We start from the raw sequence: 19,748 nt of genomic DNA, 5'->3' as shown, positions 1-19,748 counted from the left end.
TCCTAGAGGAAAATGAAAACTCCTCCTACACGCTTTAACCAGTGCTTGGCTAGACACTAATAGAAGTTACAAGACTACTCTAACTGCTGATACAAAAAGGTATTTCGCAGTTTATATGTACTAAATTAATTGCAATTCCATGTTCTGTGTACTGTGGGCAACCAGATATACTGTAGTGAATGCAGGGTCCTGGGTTTAGTAACACTTTACGTTACAGTATATGTTGAGTTTTATTAATTTTAGTTCAGCTGTGTGTCAAAAAAAATATTATGTTAGCCTACTTCCAATAGTGACTTTGCATCTCTATATTGAATGCTGTTAAGTATTTATGAGAAATGTTAGGAACGCATTGATAAAATAAAGTGGTCAAAGGCTGGATAGCTTCCTATCAAATATACATTTATTCACATGGTGTATAATTTGTTGTCTCATTGTCTATGCATAATTAAAATCATTGTGAATTCTTTACATTTGGAGAGGTTGTACCTTTGCTGTCCTAAGTTAAAAAATTGTGTCCACTGTCTCAGTCTCTAGACTTCATGATCAATCCTTTGGTAGTGTGTTGATATATCTTAGCACAAGAATTCATCTGTATAAAACAGCTGGGGACACAAGGGCAGAATTACAACTAATCTGTACTTAGTTCCCATTACAGTGCCCCCAGTACCATTACTGCAACTGGAGAAATGCTGCACTAGAAATAACAGTGTCACTCTAGCATGGAGAATGCCACCCTTTGCCCACAACCCTGTAGAAGGATATATTCTCGAACTGGATGATGGAGATGGAGGTCTATTTAGGGTAAGCAAGGACATTTTATTAATTCATTTCATTCATTAAGTTATATAATGTCAGTGTAGAAAGCTGTTTCTTCTGGCTGAGCTAAGTAATGATAAGAAACATAACAGTTTTGTTGTGTGGCCTGTGCTTGTGTCCATGGCATTGGTTTAAAGCAGAACTTTACCCCTAACAACTTGATAAAACATAATGGTATTTAGTGATGAATATACATTCCACATGAATAATTATGCTACTAAAATTAGTGTGTGCTGTAAAGTGCCTACAGCATTGTTCCTGTTTCTTCTGGCTGGTGGCTGCCATTTTACTAAAGCCTAGAGCGCCGTGAGCAGCAGTAAATCTTTAGGCGGTCAGTAGATTTTTTGTGACAAAAATTTGAGAGCAAATGAGCATGTGCCAAACAGGATGAGACAGTCTATTACTGGATTTTGAACAGCATAGGCACTTATCTTTAATATTTTTCATAGCTATAACTGCAAAAGGGGCCAGTCTGAAGTGATCTAGCAGGACATGATTTTCTGACTAAGGTTCTACTTTTAGAAACTTCTGCACTCAGAATTCATAGGCAAATACATTTGACTTTTTTGTTACATATTACAGGTACTTATATAGTGCCGACCATTTATGCAGCGCTTTACATATATATATATATATATATATATATTACATTCACATCACTCCCTGCCCCTAACTCACATTCATACATTCACAAACAAGGGCCAATTTAGACAGGAGCCAATTAACTTAACAGCATGTCTTTTGGAGGACCCGGAGGAAACCCACGCAGGTACAGGTAGAACATGCAGACTTCAGGCAGGTAGTGTTATGGTTGGAATTCAAGCTGATGACCCTAGTGCTGGCATGTGGAAGTGCTAACCACTTTTCCACTGTGCTGTAACTTCATTTTGACCTGCTGCAAGCAGGTTTTGTCTTCCCATAGACCTATATAGGAATACATACCTGGTTGAAGTGAATAAAAGCCCATTGATACAGGCTTTTACTCTTCTCCAGCAGAGCAGCCTGTTAGTTATCAGCCCTGAGCCACAGAAGACTTATCATAAAGTAATCGAACAATATAGTGATCAAAGCATTAGTAGCGCTGTGAAAAACATATGCATAAATTAAAAGAAATATGAATATGAAAAAAAATATATCAAATAAAGTCCACTGTGCTCAAAGTGAAAAAAATATTTTTAAGCAAAGCATAAGAGTCCAGTGCATTCAGTCCCAAGAAACTTTGAAGTAATTTTATAATTACACTCCTGTGTCGCCTTTCCACTTTAAACATACTGTATATCACCAATGGTGCCTTCAGTGGCTACCATCAATCATCCCAATCCAGTGTAACTCACCAGATCGTATTGCCTCTCATATTTATATATTTATATTGTAATCACTCCCACTTTATGCCCATCCACGACCCGACATGTTTTGTCTTTACCAACTTCTTCCAAGATCTTCCAAGATTTCTTGGAAGAAGTTGGTAACGATGAAACATGTTGGGTTGAGGATGTGTGTAAACAGGGAGTGGGTTTACTGATTCAATGTACGTACAGCGATCATGTGAATTATGTCATATGTGTTATGCTGATTTTCAAGAATTTGTCTGGTGAGCCTCATTTTATATGGAATAAAATGTAGAGTTTTTTTATTTTATTACACTATTGGAAGTGTTTTTTTTCTTTACACGTCATATTATCCCACTGAGAGTGAAGTTCAGAAGCAGAGGTGTTTGTTGAGGAGGTCTGGATGTTGTTCTAAAGTGCTTTTGCCTGTCTGAAATATGAGAGGCAAAATGATCTGGTGAGTTACACTACATTGGGGTGATTGGTGGTTGTCACTGAAGGCAACATTGGTGATGTATGTTCAAAATGAAATGAAGACACAGGAATGGACTTTGTGCTTAGAAAATTACTTCAAAGTTTCTTGGGACTTAATGCACTGGACTCTAATGCTTTGTTTAAAAATTATTTTTTCACTTTGAGCACGGTGGACTTTATTTTATATATTTTTTTTTCATAATATATATTATGCAGTAAATTTTTTTTGTGTATACAGTCAGGTCCATAAATATTGGGACATCGACACAATTCTAATATTTTTGGCTCTATACATCACCACAATGGATTTGAAATAAAACAAATAAGATTTGCTTTAACTGCAGACTGTCAGCTTTAATTTGAGGGTATTTACATCCAAATCAGGTGAACGGTGTAGGAATTACAACAGTTTGCATATGTGCCTCCCACTTGTTAAGGGACCAAAAGTAATGGAACAGAATAATAATCATAAATCAAACTTTCACTTTTTAATACTTGGTTGCAAATCATTTGCAGTCAATTACAGCCTGAAGTCTGGAACGCATAGACATCACCAGACGCTGGCTTTCATCCCTGGTGATGCTCTGCCAGGCCTCTACTGCAACTGTCTTCAGTTCCTGCTTGTTCTTGGGGCATTTTCCCTTCAGTTTTGTCTTCAGCAAGTGAAATGCATGCTCAATCGGATTCAGGTCAGGTGATTGACTTGGCCATTGCATAACATTCCACTTCTTTCCCTTAAAAAACTCTTTGGTTGCTTTTGCAGTATGCTTTGGGTCATTGTCCATCTGCACTGTGAAGCGGCGTCCAATGAGTTGTGAAGCATTTGGCTGAATATGAGCAGATAATATTCCCAAAACACTTCAGAATTCATCCTGCTGCTTTTGTCAGCAGTCACATCATCAATAAATACAAGAGAACCAGTTCCATTGGCAGCCATACATGCCCATGCCATGACACTACCACCACCATGCTTCACTGATGAGGTGGTATGCTTAGGATCATGAGCAGTTCCTTTCCTTCTCCATACTCTTCTCTTCCCATCACTCTGGTACAAGTTGATCTTGGTCTCATCTGTCCATAGGATGTTGTTCCAGAACTGTGAAGGCTTTTTTAGATGTCGTTTGGCAAACTCTAATCTGGCCTTCCTGTTTTTGAGGCTCACCAATGGTTTACATCTTGTGGTGAACCTTCTCTATTCACTCTGGTGAAGTCTTCTCTTGATTGTTGCCTTTGACACACATACACCTACCTCCTGGAGAGTGTTCTTGATCTGGTTAACTGTTGTGAAGGGTGTTTTCTTCACCAGGGAAAGAATTTTTCGCTCATCCACCACAGTTGTTTTCTGTGGTCTTCCGGGTCTTTTGGTGGTGCTGAGCTCACCGGTGTGTTCCTTCTTTTTAAGAATGTTCCAAACAGTTGTTTTGGCCACGCCTAATGTTTTTACTATCTCTCTGATGGGTTTGTTTTGTTTTTTCAGCCTAATGATGGCTTGCTTCACTGATAGTGACAGCTCTTTGGATCTCATCTTGAGAGTTGACAGCAACAGATTCCAAATGAACTCTGCACCTTTTATCTGCTCATTGTAATTTGTATAATGAGGGAATAACACACACCTGCCCATGAAACAGCTGAGAAGCCAATTGTCCCATTACTTTTGGTCCCTCAACAAGTGGGAGGCACATATGCAAACTGTTGTAGTTCCTACACCGTTCACCTGATTTGGATGTAAATACCCTCAAATTAAAGCTGACAGTCTGCAGTTAAAACACATCTTGTTCGTTTCATTTCAAATCCATTGTGGTGGTGTATAAAGCCAAAAATGTTAGAATTATGTCGATGTCCCAATATTTTATGGACCTGTCTGTATGTTTTCACAGCGCTGCTAGTGATTTGAGTACTATATTGTTCAATTACTTTATAATATATGTTTAAAGAGAAGTTTAAAGTAGCAGCAGTGATTTTTGGGGAGATTTGTTCACATTTTATTTTACTTTGAATTTTTTAACTATCTGAAGTGTGGAGAAGGGGTTATATATACAAGGAGAGTTCAAGTCAAACCAGGACATTTGCGTTTATATAATAAAAGAACAATTTTCAAGCAGTGGACACTGCATTTATTTTTCAACATACTCCCCTTCTATATTTATTCACATCCCAGCAACTAATGCCTGGAAAGCTTCAGCATAGAAAGATTTGTCAGTACGCCTCCACCATCATAGTGTGGTATATTATGTGCAAAATATAATATTATTATATTTAATATTTTAAATATAAATTACATATAAATTATTTATATTATAAATTATATAAATATTACATTTTTTATATATAAAATTATAAATATGGTATAAAGTCCTAGGACAGCTTGCTTCACTGCGTCATCATTGTGTTCATCGTTCCCACAGAAAGATTAGACTCTTGTGCAATTTCACGACAGGTTATACGTCAATTATCCAGAGTCAGGCATTCCACGCTCTGAATGTTCACAGGTATGACTGCTGTGGGCTGGGACCCAACACACTTGCCACTTACTACTGCGTGTAGTACCAACAAACCAGCATCCCTTTTTTATGCCTGTAAAATGAAAAGTCCTGATTTGACTTGAACACCCTTGTATATTGTTATATACAGAAGACTGGTCATCCCCTATGGGGCATTACAGCTTGTCACTTAGATGATAGTTCTGCTCTGCTATAGCAATTAATAAATAATGATACACTTACCTGCTGGAGAGCAGATATTCAGAATTTTACAAATGGTACTTTCTGACTGGGTTTCTCTAAATCTAGATACAAAATGAACCTGTGGTTAATGAAAATACCATTATATATTGTAGTTGGCACCTTCAATACCTGCATTTCCTTTCTATTATTAATATAAAATTGGAGATCTCTGTTGAGGAAACAATGATCAGCTTTAATCTAGCATGGTTTGCTTCTTTTTAGAAATGGAAGGGTGGGTGGGGGGGGGGGGCAAGTTAGAGCCAGTGACAATCAGGGGAGTTCAATAAAGGTTTAACAACAATTTTCTGGCAGTAGCTTTCCTTTACCTGGGCCTATTTCAGAAAGCATTTGCGCCAATGACCATAATATTACTGACACATGTAGCAAATTCAGGTAGTTCATATGTCTGTCAGTTTAAGAACCTGTTGCTATGCCAGTGACAGATTCTTTATTTATTTATTTCAGGTACTTATATAGCGCCACCAATTATGCAGCGCTTTACACATATATATTGTACATTCACATCAGCCCCTAACCCTCAAGGGGCGTACAATCTAAGGTCCCTAACCTACATTCATACATACATATATTAGGGCAATTTAGACAGGAGCCAATTAACCTACCAGCATGTCTTTGGAGTGTGGGAGGAAACCGGAGTACCCGGAGGAAACCCACACAGGCACAGGGAGAACATGCAAACTCCAGGCAGGTGGTGCCATGGCTGGGATTCGAACCAACGACCCTAGTACTGCCAGGTGGAAGTGCTAACCATTTAGCCACTGTGCTGCCCAAATTCATTAAGAAATACCACCATTTCTCAGATTAGGAAGATGGGCAGGCACACAGAGGTATGGCAGATCTCAAAAATGGGGCACATCTTTTCTAAACAGCTGTCATGTATGTGTTCACATCCCACACATTGCTCTATGCCCGGTCCTATTCAGCTGTTGGCTGGGAGATTCCCTGGCCAAAAGCTAAACGTAAACAAGGAAGACAGGGATACAAGTGAAATCACTACCCAAATATTCCAATGCCATGGTAATGTAATTTGGGAAATTACTTGTCACTGGGTGGGGGGAGCCTGATGGAGAAATTGGAAACTTTACTTTTGGTTGACATTGTACAGTGGACTGAATAATGGCTATGGATCTACCCACTCCTGTGTTCTGTCTATCAAAAGTAAAGTAAACCCAATGGGGAACTAGCCTTTGAGTTCTCCATGAAACTCCACCCATTACTAGTACAAATCTCGACATACACCTATAAGTGTGATAGGCGCTGTGCCTAGCAAGGAAGGAAGGAAGGCCCAGTGGACACTATGACCTCAGTGTGTGCACTGAAAGATTCATGTACTTGTCTCTGGCTCCCTTTATGAATTCTCCCCAGTGGGAGTTGTTTCCCCATTAGATCTGCAGACTCTTTGCAAGACATTAGGAAAACCATGTAGACACCCAGCCTTGTCAACTACCGCATCTTATGCATTGTATGATGATTGTAGGATACAGGACAATATAACTGGACAGTGAATCATACACTCTGGCCCTTCCAGAGGCTCAGATGATCCCCTACCCAGGCAGACCTGAACACAGGCCTAATAACCCCTTCCCTACATCTTGTTCTGATGATTAGAAGAGTGTAGACCTTATGATGGCACCCTTGGTACCCCTTGGCATCTCCCTCCCCACCACACTCTTTTTTTCATCTCATTTCTTCCTCACCCTACTTTTTCTTCCCACTTGTGTTGACCCTTCTTCCCATTGTTCCTTTTCTATACCACCTGTCCTACACAATCTTATACTTCCTCCAAGACCTCAACTATACTTCCTTCATCATTCCTCAAATACCTCACTAATCAATCACAATTTAAACCTATAAACCCACCTAAAGCCAGAGGACACAATAGACTGAGATACAACACAACTGAACTTTATTGATGTTGGTTTTCCATATTTTGTCAATCACATATACCTGTGAATGCACATATGCAGTCTGTCTACAATAATGCCTCATTCTTTACCAAATATGTTTTGTGCTTCAGGACTTCCTATTGTTTAATTGCTGGTTGAGTCTTAAAATTAAAATAAATGCTAAAACATAAGCAGATTTTAAATGGGAAAACCCCCATTTCAAAAAGACATCATCAGACAGGAGAATACCCTTTAATAGAAAATCACCAACCAAAGCTCTAATTAGAACACTGTTCTGATATGATCGGGATCATTATCTCTAAACTGTCAGTAGTGTTATACAATCAACCCATAAGGGAAGTGCATTCACAGCAGAGATGTGTATACACAGGTCTGTTATCATATATAAATACATAAGAAATGATCTTCAAAGTACCAATAGTATTACAGCAAAAAATTCAACACAAAATGTACAACCACAAAACAAATATAAGGCCTTGTGCATTTCAAACCATTTCTTTTTATTAATCTGAATTCAAAGTGTATTAATTTCAAAAGGGCCATACACACAGGTGTATAAACATGCATGAAGTTTCACATCCATAGCTAAAATTTATAAAAAATGAGGAATTAATTTTACACGCTTATGAGTGTGTAAATGTTCCTAAATGCATGTATGCATATACAAATAGATGCAAATAGTGAATTCTGGTATTGAAAAAAAGCAGAATATAGAACTGCAATTTTACGTATTCAAAAGAAAATATAAAGGCAAGCATTTACTGATCAGTTACACAAGAACTTTTGTGCCAGAAAAACCTTGCCTATATGATCAGTAAAATTCTTACTGCTGTGTGCATGTAGCCTAAAAATATTATCATGTGTGTATTATGTATGTTATCATGAAACATACATGATAATATTTATCATGTAATAGTATCATGTGTGTATAATTGAATAAGTGTGTGTGTATATATATATAAATGAAAGTGTGTTTATAAGGTAATATATGAAGATACAGTTGCAAGAAAAAGTATGTGAACCCCTTGGGATTACGTGGAGTTTTGCATGAATTGGGCATAAAATGTGCTCTGAACGTCATCTAAGTCACAACAATAGAAGAACACAGTCTGCTGAACATAATACTACACAAACATTAGATGTTGCCATGGTTTAATTGCACATAACATGTAAACATTCACAGTGCAGGGAGGAAAAAGTATGTGAGGCCCTAGCTTAATGACTTCTCCCAGAGCTCATTGGAGCCAGGAGTGAGCCAACCTTGACTCCAATCAGTGTGATGATATTGGACGTGTTGCTGACAGCTGTCCTGCCCTTAAAAAACACACACCTGTTTTGGGTTTACTGGTTTCAAGAAGCACTGTCTGATGTGAACCATGCCTCGCAGAAAAGAGCTCTCAGAAGACCTACGATCAAGAATTGTTGACTTGCATGAAGCTGGAAAGGGTTACAAAAGTATCTCCAAAAGCCTTGATGTTCATGTGTCCACGGTAAGACAGACTGTCTACAAATGGAGAAAGTTTAGCACTGTTGCTACTCTCCCTAGGCGTGGTCGTCCTGTAAAAATGACTGCAAGAGCACAGCGCAGAATGCTGCATGAGGTAAAGAAGAATCCCAGAGTGTCAGCTGAAGACCTACAGAAATCTCTGGCACATGCTAACATTTTTGTTGACACATCTACAATAAGGAAAACATTAAACAAGAATGGAGTACATGGGAGGACACCACGGAGGAAGCCATTGCTGTCCAAAAAGAATATTGCAGCACATTTGAAGTTTGCAAAAGAGCACCTGGATGTTCCACAGCACTACTGGCAAAATATACTGTGGACAGATGAAACCAAGATTGAGTTGTTTGGGAAGAACACACAACACTATGTGTGGAGAAAAAAAGGCACAGCACACCAACATCAAAACCTCATCCCCACTGTGAAACATGGCGGAGGGAGCATCATGGTTTGGGGCTGCTTTGCTGCCTCAGGGCCTGAACGGATTGTTGTCATTGATGGGAAAATGAATTCCAGAGTTTATCAAGACATTTTGCAGGAAAACGTACGACCATCTGTCCGCCAACTGAAGCTCCGCAGAGGATGGGTGATGCAACAGGACAATGACACAAAGCATACAAGTAATTCAACAAAACAATGGCTGCAACAGCACAGAATACGCCTTCTGGAGTGGCCCAGTCAGAGTCCTGACCTCAACCCGATTGAAATGCTGTGGCATGACCTTAAGAGAGCGATTCACACCAGACATCCCAAGAATATTGCTACACTGAAACAGTTTTGTGAAGAGGAGTGGTCCAAAATGACTCCAGATCGTTGTGCAGGTCTGATCTGCAACTACAGGAAACGTTTGGTTGAGGTTATTGCTGCCAAAGGAGGGTCAACCAGTTATTAAGTCCAAAGGTTCATATACTTTTTCCTCCCTGCACTGTGAATGTTTACATGTTATGTGCAATTAAACCATGGCAACATCTAATGTTTGTGTAGTATTATGTTCAGCAGACTGTGCTCTTCTTTTGTTGTGACTTAGATGACGTTCAGAGCACATTTTATGCCCAATTCATGCAAAACTCCACGTAATCCCAAGGGGTTCACATACTTTTTCTTGCAACTGTAAGTGCGTTGTGTACATTGTTCTCAGGGTTGCTATACCTGCTCTAATTCCTGAGTAAGAAATAGCATACACACTGTTACTCAATGAACTTTCTTGGTTTATCTTTTAATGAAAGTTCTGTATATACTTCAGGAGAAGAGAACAACTACTGTAAAATCCATTTCGGATTAGAGTAATACCATCACTGTGAGTCTCTCTGAAGTACCAGCCAAAGAATAATTACTAATCCAGATAGTGACATGTGTCAGAGATTTATATTGTTACACTGGATTTGGAGATATTTCAAACTATTTGGAATAGGACTTTAGTATCACAAAGCTTTCAGACAATTAAGGAATTAGTAATGTGAAATATAGTTTAACAAATAAAAATAATTCTTTAGTGGCTGCCCCAGAAAGTTAAGCTGAAGTTTTAAGGAAAGCCAAAGGAAAATTTTAGCTTGATACTTTATGAATTCAAATTATATCTCTGTATGTTGTCTTTGTAGTATTATTTATTAAAATAAAAGTGAAGAAATACAGACTAGAGTGAACCTGTAGTTTGGCAGTTTATACAGACTTTCTTCACCTGCCTTCCAGTCACCCTGGTTAGATTGTAAGATCTTTACCCTTGATATTGTAGGACATATTTCCCATAGGTACAATATTTATAAGAATAAAATAAAACTGGTAGAACTCAGAGTTTTACATATTTTAAGACCTAGAAGGAATGTATTGAAATAAAAGTGAAGAAATACAGACTAGAGTGAACCTGTAGTTGGAAGCCAGGTGAAGAAAGTCTGTATAAACTGCTAGTCACCCTGGTTAGATTTTATACAGTGTTAAGATCTTTACCCTTGATATTGTCGGGCATATTCCCCATAGGTACAATATTTCTAAGAATAAAATAAAACTGGTATAACTCAGAGTTTTATATATTTTAAGACCTTGAAGAAATGCACAATTAATACACATATGTAAACTGTCTTATCTGACAAAGAATTTGTAATTCTGTCCAGTCACTTTTTGTGATTCTTACACTTCTGTCAGACAAAACAGCTGGGGGGGGGGGGGGGGGTGAGACTTCTTTCTCTGTTAGAGCTAAATCCCATGTCCAGAAAACAATATTTTCTTAAGTCCCCCTAAAGGATTAAAAAAAAAAGTATTTGCCGGCGTATAAGACGACTTTTTGACCCTTGAAAATCTTCTCAAAAGTCGGGGGTCGTCTTATACGCCGGTACACATGTTAGGGGGGCTGCGGCATTAAGTACAGGGGTTTGCAGGGGCTGACGTCTCTTACCTGGATCCAGTCCCACGACGATCCGGTCCAGGAAGCGCGGCGTCTCCTTCAGTTCGGCCACTGGATGTTCGTGCAGCTGCGCGGCTCCGCCTCCTCACCGGTGATTGGCCGCCAGAACTGTAGCTCAGGAAAGGCACACAGGCGGCCAATCACCGGCGAGGGGGCGGAGCCGAGCGGCCCCGCGAAAATTGAGTGCCGGAGCAGCAGGTAAGTGCTCTGTGTAGAGGTGCTGCTGCAACCACATATGCTGGCTGCAGCAGCACCATACGAGAACAGGGTCAGCAAGTCTCAGTGGGAGGAATAGTGCCCCATCATTGGTGTCACTGATACCAATGATGGGGCACTATTCCTCCCACTGATACCAACGATGGGGCACTATTCCTCCCACTGACACCAACGATGGGGCACTATTCCTCCCCCCCACTGACACCAACGATGGGGCACTATTCCCCCCCCCACTGACACCAACGATGGGGCACTATTCCTCCCCCCACTGACACCAATGATGGGGCACTATTCCACCCCTCACTGACACCAATGATGGGACACCATTCCTCCCACTGACACCAATGATGGGGTACTATTCCTGCCACTGATACCAATGATGGGGCACCTATTCCCCCCACTGATACCAATGATGGGGCACTATTCCTCCCACTGATGCCAATGATGGGGCACCATTCCTGCCACTGATACCAATGATGGGGCACCTATTCCCCCCACTGATACCAATGATGGGGCACTATTCCTCCCACTGATACCAATGATGGGGCACTATTCCTCCCACTGACATCAATGATGGGGCACTATTCCTCCCACTGATACCAATGATGGGGCACTATTCCTCCCACTGATACCAATGATGGGGCACTATTCCTCCCACTGACATCAATGATGGGGCACTATTCCTCCCACTGGTGTGCATTGGAAGAGGGGTAGTCTTATACGGCGAGTATAGCCCAAACACTACATTTTAGCAGGAAAAGTAGGGGGGTCGTCTTATACGCCCAGTCGTCTTATACGCCGGCAAATACGGTAGCTCTAGATGCTGTACTCAGCTTAAGGGCTCATGTACACTACAGCTGATAAACTCACGTTCAGAAGCTTTTTTGTGTATATATTTTTTTTTTTTAGCAGCCCCTGAACTCTCCCTAATGTTTTCCTATGTGTACACATAGTCATTTACAGGCAGCTGAGTTTACAGTCATGTTTTTGAACGCACCAAACTTGCGTTCAGGAGTAGATTTTACTGGCGTTTCAAACGCCAAACGCTTGTAAATGCGGTTAACGGTGTTTATAAGCATTTGCGTTTAGAAACGTTTTTTAACTGTTCCATGTCCAGATCCTTTTTCACCATCAGAAATGCATGCAAAGCATTTTCCAGGTACTCAAATGGACCTAGTATACCATTGCAGTCAGTTCCAGGTTTCGCGTAAAGGAAAAAATGGTAGAACGTGCTGCACTATGCTCATGATGGGATCTATAGTGAATACAACCAGAAAAGACAGGTAATCTCAACATATACTGCTGTCTGTTTCTGCCCTCTCAATTTCTCTCAAAATGTCTGAAATAGTTAATTTTTTACTGGTTTTCAGTGCATTCTGGGCATTTGGGAAGGTCTCCTGAGGTTATCTTTTAAAAACACTTCTAAACGCAAACGTGCATAAATGCGGTATGCAAACGTGGCTAAACTAACATTTTTCACCTTCTCCAAACGCCCCGTGTACATGAGCCCTAAATTCAGAGCTGCCCAAACAATACCTACTCTCTGTCACAGGATGTCCTCAGTCAATCAGACCGAAAAGATACTGTGAGTGCAGGGCTTCATGGAACCCAAGGGAGTGCCCTGCATTCATAATATACTGATGCAGGGAGCAGCACTGATATAATTTCAAATGCTGACAGGATGATAATATGCTAGTCGTATATAAAATTTTTTTTTTTTTTAAATAAATACACAACTGCATTAAGGTTTAAGGAAGTAAACTGGGTGTAATAATAGTTGCAAAACCAAACTAAGTTAGCGAAGACTGAACCTAAAAAATGTTAATGATTGGCTATTAAATTGAACCTCAAAAGATTCTGCAAGTATATAAACTTGAATAAAAAAATCTGGTTACTATAGCCCCTCTGAAATATAAATTAGGAAACATAACTGTAAAAGACAAAAGCTTGTGGATACAAGTCTTCTATCTGTCCTAACAAAGGAATTAATAGTATCAAATAAAACTGTGGGCAGAAGAAGCAAATTCTCCCTGTTTAGCATTACTTACCTAATGCAGGAAGAGGTGCAGTTACACGCAAACAAGATTATGTTAGATAAAGCGTCTGACCCAGATAGCATCTATCTAAAGGAATTAGCGTTCGTTATTGATTGCCCACTATACGTATCTAGTGTTCTCAGACTCTTTCAACTGGGTTAACTCTAGAAGGCTGGAATAGGGGAAACTATAGATCAGTAAGCCTTACCTCTGCCGTATTTAGATTGTTGCAGGATATATTAAGAGAAAAAATATAGATGGCAGACAATAATCTAATAACAGAGAATCTCTTTGGATTCTTGAAAGGTAGGGAGCATCTCATTTACAGTTTACGATAATTTTTTATAGATGTTGGAATTTATATTGATTTGATATATTTGCTTTTTAAAAAAACATCATTTTTTTTACTGTTCTTCTTAGTACCCTGACACAGAAAATAATAATGCAGTGACTAAGGTGTATGCCTGTCCATTGGTGAAGAATAGATAGCAAAGGGTATTTGAAAGTATAGTGGTGTAACACAAGGATGGCCATATAAAAAATAAAGGCAAAAAAAGCAACTTCCCCAGCCCAACGGAGGCTCTCCGATTGGGCCGCTGCTAAGCACAAGCACCAAAGTCTGAGTCTTAGGGCCAGTAAAGCTGCAAATGCACAAGTTTGTAAATAGAAAGAAAAGAATAAAACCCTCCAGAGATTGGGCACCCACTGGTGACTAAAGGAAAGCCATCCCCTCTTTTGTTTTGGTATATCTTTTTTGCCTAGAGATTGCACCTAAAATACAATAATATTTCCAAGACCATAGTACCATAAAAACCTTGTTTTCCCCATACTAAACTGTATGTAAGAGACCCATAACTGAAATGTAAAGATTTCTCTGGTCATTAAAAGAGTATACAGTTGCAGGAGCTGAAGTATCCCCACATTTGGAGACGAAACAAGCAATATTCTAATCTTGTGAAGAACCTTAATTTGCCTGTGTGTCTCTTAGTGATTTGTGGCACATTATTGGGCATTAATGATTGGCCAGAACATATTTTAGTTACATGTATTATTTGCCCTTTCACTACAACCATTAAAATGATTCCAAAGGTTTTTTTTTTTAAGAAAAAGTAACAAACATGTCTATACTTAACTTCTGTGTGCAGTGGTTTTGCACAGAGCAGCCCAGATCCTCTTCTTAGGTCCCCTGCAGACTCTCCTGGCCCCTCCCGCCTATTGGGTGCCCCCACAGCAAGCAGCTATGGGAGCACCCGCTGCTCTGTGTGTCCATTCACACATGAAGCCACGGCTTGGCCCCGTCCCCTCTCTTTTCTCATTAGCTCACTGGCTGTGAGCTAAGTGGCTCCCGCTTCTGTCTCAGCCAATGAGAAGAGGAAGTCCAGGATAGTTGAGACTCCAGTGCACATCTCTGGATTGAGAGGGGGTGTATGTGATTAGTAGGAGGGGCTGGGGGGGTATGCTGTGCACAGAAGGTTTGTTACCTTCATGCATAGAATGTATGAATGTAAAAAACCTTGAACCTTTACAACCACTTTAATTGGTGAGACAGGTTGTAAAGACATGAAGCTGGAGTATTTTGGAGACCAATAAAGGAGCTGATCACAAATCACTGGGAGAGGAGGCTGAGCAGCAGCTGATACATGGCCAAGAGGGCAGAAAGAGGAGGCAAATGTGGGGATTGAACTTGAAAGAGAAGAGGAGAATAGAGGAGGCAGAATGGAAACTAGTTGTTGACCCCACAGGTGTATAAAGAAGGCAGACATAAGCTGATCATAACAAGGAAGAGCGGTGCAACAGCTGATAATAGAGCATTGGGAAAGGCTTAGCTAGGAAGTATAGGAGCTGACCAGGGAGGAAAGAGGGCCTTACATTTTTTATAATGATAAAACGCTATTTTACATTTATTGAAGGTTTTAAACCTATGTACATTTAGCAATACCATTTGTAAAGGTTTTCATGCATACAAATGTAAGTAACAGATTCATAATGTATAAAAAGAACTCCTTTAGATCAGGCAATGAAAACAAAGAGTGTAGGAGCCTGTGTCAATTGACCATGAGTTTGTGGCAATGGGAAAACTCAGCCTGCTTTTCAGATCATCTTGAGACGCTTCAAAGATCGTTAATGACAAATGCTTTTAACCTGCAGTTGACTTCTTTTTTGATCTGAATTTGACCTGCTTCAAGCTAAGTTTGAGTTTCTATAGACTAGTAGAGGGAGAGAAGCAGATCAGATGTGAACAACAATGGCCCTAACTGTAAGAGGTATCATAAACCATTAGCTCATTGTGTAAACCACAGGTAACCAGTTCAAATAAACAGTACTAAGTTAGATGAGGGCAATCTATGCTGATATATATGCTATATTACTTTTATGGTGTGGAACAAATGTAAAAATAGAAGAATAAGTAACAGCCTTATTGAAACAGATCATTCAGAGATTTCATCCTGGTTCATTTTAAAGTAAACAATTAAGAAAAATCATTCAAGGATTTCAAGATGATATTTCTCCATTTGGTTTCAGGTAATACAACTGTATTTGTATCCTTCCTTTCATTTCCAGTTCCCAATAAACTTGGATGAATTTCAGAACATTTTGTATTCTGTTCTAGTCGATGCTAGTGTAGTTAGCACCATTCACTTACTTGTTGGTTGGTTTACAATATACATGTTGAAAACACTACATAAGCAAATTGTACTAATACTATTATATGCTATGTACAAGTTAGGTCCAGAAAATGCAGTAAAATCATGTTTATATGTGAAAATATTAAAAAAAAATGTTTTTGTTTGATAAATAGGAAGTTTACGTGGGAAAAGAAACTTTGTGCACAATTGATGGCCTTCACTTTAACAGCACTTACAATGCAAGAGTCAAGGCCTTTAACTCAACAGGGCTTGGTCCTTATAGTAAGACAGTAGTTTTGCAGACATCTGATGGTAGGTAAATCCAAGAATGTATTCTATTAAAGATGTGTTTTTTTTTAACCACATTAGCTATGACCCTGAGCTTTGATTCTGTTGGACATCAATATTGACCCATCCACCCTCTTAAACTATAAGGAACATATTTATAAAACACTCAAAGTGACATTCACCAATCATTCACTGCATATTAATTTTCCTGGTGCATGTGTTTTAAATTACAGTGATTCAATTGCAGTGAATATTTGGTGCATGTCTTATCCATTGCTGTATAAATATGCCCCTTCGTTTTACTATGCCAAGAGAAACAAATTCCTCATCTGAAATAATTTAGTAGTCCATCTAAAAGTACTGGGAAAAAAAAAAAGATTGCTAATGCACTCCCTGTGTAAAAGCCGACATAAAAGAGCATGGCTTTCCTGAGAAATATGATAAAATATAGGCCATATGGATTGAGTGTCATGACCACCTTCTGTTACTCAGTGTCTAACCAGATGTCAATTATAAGCCATGTTTGCATATGTACTGTAAAACCTTGTTTTTAATTGTTAAATGACAGGAAAAAAAAGAAAAATATATACATACTGTATAGTGTATATACATATCATGGATATGTCCTGTGTATATATACACACACACAGTGTATAAGTACCTTTTATCGGAACTCATAGCCTCCCAGAGAAAAAATTAATTGCTATGCCGCTTAACAACCACTACCACACCACTATCTTTATGGATCAGTATCATCAATTAAATGGAGGAAGATCTATGTGACTGTGCCAATGATAAAATTCCATTGGGTAATATAATTATATTATTTTAAGTTGGCCTCCCTAAAAAATAGGTTTTAGCTGATTTCTACCCTCTGACATTATCTTGGCTACAATAAATGATTCCCTCTTTTGACATCTTAGAGATAACGTCCCTCTATACTTTGTTACCTAAATGTTTGTATTGCAATTGTTTTTGCAAATTATAAATGTAAAAAAAGAGTTTTTTCTTTCTTGCAATTCCCTTTAAACATAGCAATCATATATAGATGTAACTCTGTTGAAAATTATATTGATAAATGGACACCTTAAAGTGAACTTGTTATTTTTCAAAACTAGACCGTTTTAATAATCATTGTTTTGCAAGAGGCAACATAGGCAGTCTGCGCCTTGTGCCCCTATCACCAAAACCTTACAAATATAATGAGGTAATATACTGTATGACATTTCCCCTGCCCACCCAGAATGCAGCGTTGAGTACCTGAACAGCCAATCACTAGGTCAGAATGCTGTCACATGGGAAAAGAAGCAGACAATTAAGCCCTAAGCAGGTTCTAACTTTCATAAAGTCAAAGCACAAGTATATTTAGCTGCTCTGACATCAGAGCAGGCCAGTGAACACACTATGAAGTGAAGTACTGTACAGGCTGCCTATGGTGCCTCCTACAAAGCAAACCTGTTATTTGGCCTAGTGAGGATAGAACACAAGTTTACTTTAAGTAATGAGAATTATTTATGAAGTAACTCTGTCCTTGCTAATAGAAAACTTTGATTTTTTTCTAGTGGCATTTTTCACATTTGACTCGAATACTGCACATCGGGATATTGTACTGTCCAATGACAACATGACAGCCTCTTGTAGCAGTTATGATGACAGGGTTGTTTTGGGTACAGCTGCATTTTCCAAAGGAGTCCATTATTGGGAGGTACAAGTTGACAGATATGACAACCATCCTGATCCAGCATTTGGTGTTGCCAGAATTAATGTGGTAAAAGATATGATGCTTGGAAAAGATGACAAGGCCTGGGCTATGTATGTAGATAATAATCGAAGCTGGTTTATGCACTGCAACTCTCATACTAATCGGTAAGTCATAATAACTGATAAGAGCTTTTTCATTCACTTGTACTCTCAGCCAGTGGAACCTGGGAGGGCACTAGTTCTTATGCGATCTACATACCTAGTCTTCATTTCTATACTTAAATTCACATATTCAAAAATCAGAAGATGTATGTAGAAATGCAGACTTTATTTTCATATATTCAAGCTAATGTATTATGGCAAAGAACAATATGTAGAATACAGTAATGTATAGCAGTGAATAAGCAGTCAAAAGTAAAGCTATGCACTTTGCACATCAATATTTTTCTTTGTGTATATATACATTATTTATGCTGTTTGTCCCCAATGGGGAGATTCATTCCTACTGAATGTCCTGGTGACCACTGTTACCAGGAAAGGAAATGAGAAGAAGTCTAAAATTTTACAGTTAGGAAAGAATTAGATGAGAAATCTCCCATCGGGTCATCTATTCCAGTGATATCGTTCAAAGGCTGGCTTTCCCACAGATTTCTTCTGGCTTTCATTTGTATCTCTGGGACTGGAAATAAGGAAAAATCTCCAGAATGGGAAAACAATGTCATTTTTGGTGATCAACACTCTTTGGTTATTGCTTCTTCAGAAGTTTATATTTCAGCTGTGTCAGTTCATGCAATGCTCCAAATTGAGTAAGAGTCTTTTCAATATGGCACTTTTACATTTGTACTGCTAATTTGTATATTGAATAAAAGAGCTTTTTATGCTGGCATTGAAGACCTCTGTGCAAATCACTTTTTTAATATAGTGCCATACAATTGTAAATACCATTTTAAAGATATAGTTTTTACCTTCTGTTTGAAAATCATATAAGGGCGTGTGTTCTTGGGCTATGGGTTTGTGTTGATGGGCAAGTGGTGCTTACTTTGAGATGCTTTTGAGATCATTCAAAATTCATTGACAGGTATTTTCACCTGCAGTTTCCCTCCCTGTTTCAAACTTTGCATTCCCATAAACTTGTATGGGGAAAAGTAGATTGAATGTGAACCAAAAGTTATTGACAAAAGCCTTTATATAATGCTAAGAATTTTTGCAGTAAAATAGCACTCTGCTCCACCAGTTACCTAAATTCTTTCTGTGTAGATATACAGCATAGGCTGTGCATAAACTACTAACATATGTTTCCATTTACAGAACAGAAGGAGGTGTAAGCAAGGGAACCACGGTTGGCATACTCCTTGATCTTAACAAACACATACTAATATTTCATATTAATGGCAAGCAACAAGGACCCATAGCCTTTGAGAACATTGATGGTGTGTTTATGCCAGCAATAAGTCTCAACCGAAATGTACAAGTAAGTCATGACAAAACCTTCCATGTAACAATCTATCTCTACGCCAAAAGTTCCAAAACCCTACTTAATCTAGGCTAGTTATTTTCAATCAAAAAAATTCAACCTGTCCAGCAGTCCTTTCCTCCAAGAACTGTTAGTCAGAGTTATCTGCAGAATTCCTATGATTCATAAAGTACTTCTCAAGGGTTGCTGACTCCTGATGAAATCAGTAGAACTGAGCTATTATTTTGTAATA

At 38.8% G+C, this 19,748-nt stretch overlaps 1 protein-coding gene across 3 annotated transcripts in view; it reads left to right on the top strand.

Annotated features, from left to right (window-relative positions):
- Nucleotides 1–19,748, top strand: part of TRIM67 (tripartite motif containing 67) — a 124,038-nt gene that overhangs the window by 90,764 nt on the left and 13,526 nt on the right. For 2 of the 3 annotated variants that reach the window (XM_089669721.1, XM_089669720.1), the window contains exons 6-9: nt 656–801; nt 16,227–16,365; nt 17,904–18,207; nt 19,351–19,513. In XM_089669721.1, coding sequence (XP_089525847.1) covers nt 656–801; nt 16,227–16,365; nt 17,904–18,207; nt 19,351–19,513 — 752 coding nt within the window. Of the gene's footprint in view, nt 1–643; nt 802–16,226; nt 16,366–17,903; nt 18,208–19,350; nt 19,514–19,748 lie in introns of all 3 variants that reach the window. The other variant, XM_089669719.1, reaches the window with a different exon arrangement.

Source organism: Staurois parvus, unplaced genomic scaffold (assembly GCF_062004578.1).
Source record: "Staurois parvus isolate SC_StPar_1 unplaced genomic scaffold, SC_StPar_1.0 ptg000081l, whole genome shotgun sequence".
In the NCBI taxonomy this organism is placed as follows: Eukaryota; Metazoa; Chordata; class Amphibia; order Anura; family Ranidae; genus Staurois; species Staurois parvus.
This window is presented reverse-complemented; position numbering and strand designations above follow the sequence as displayed.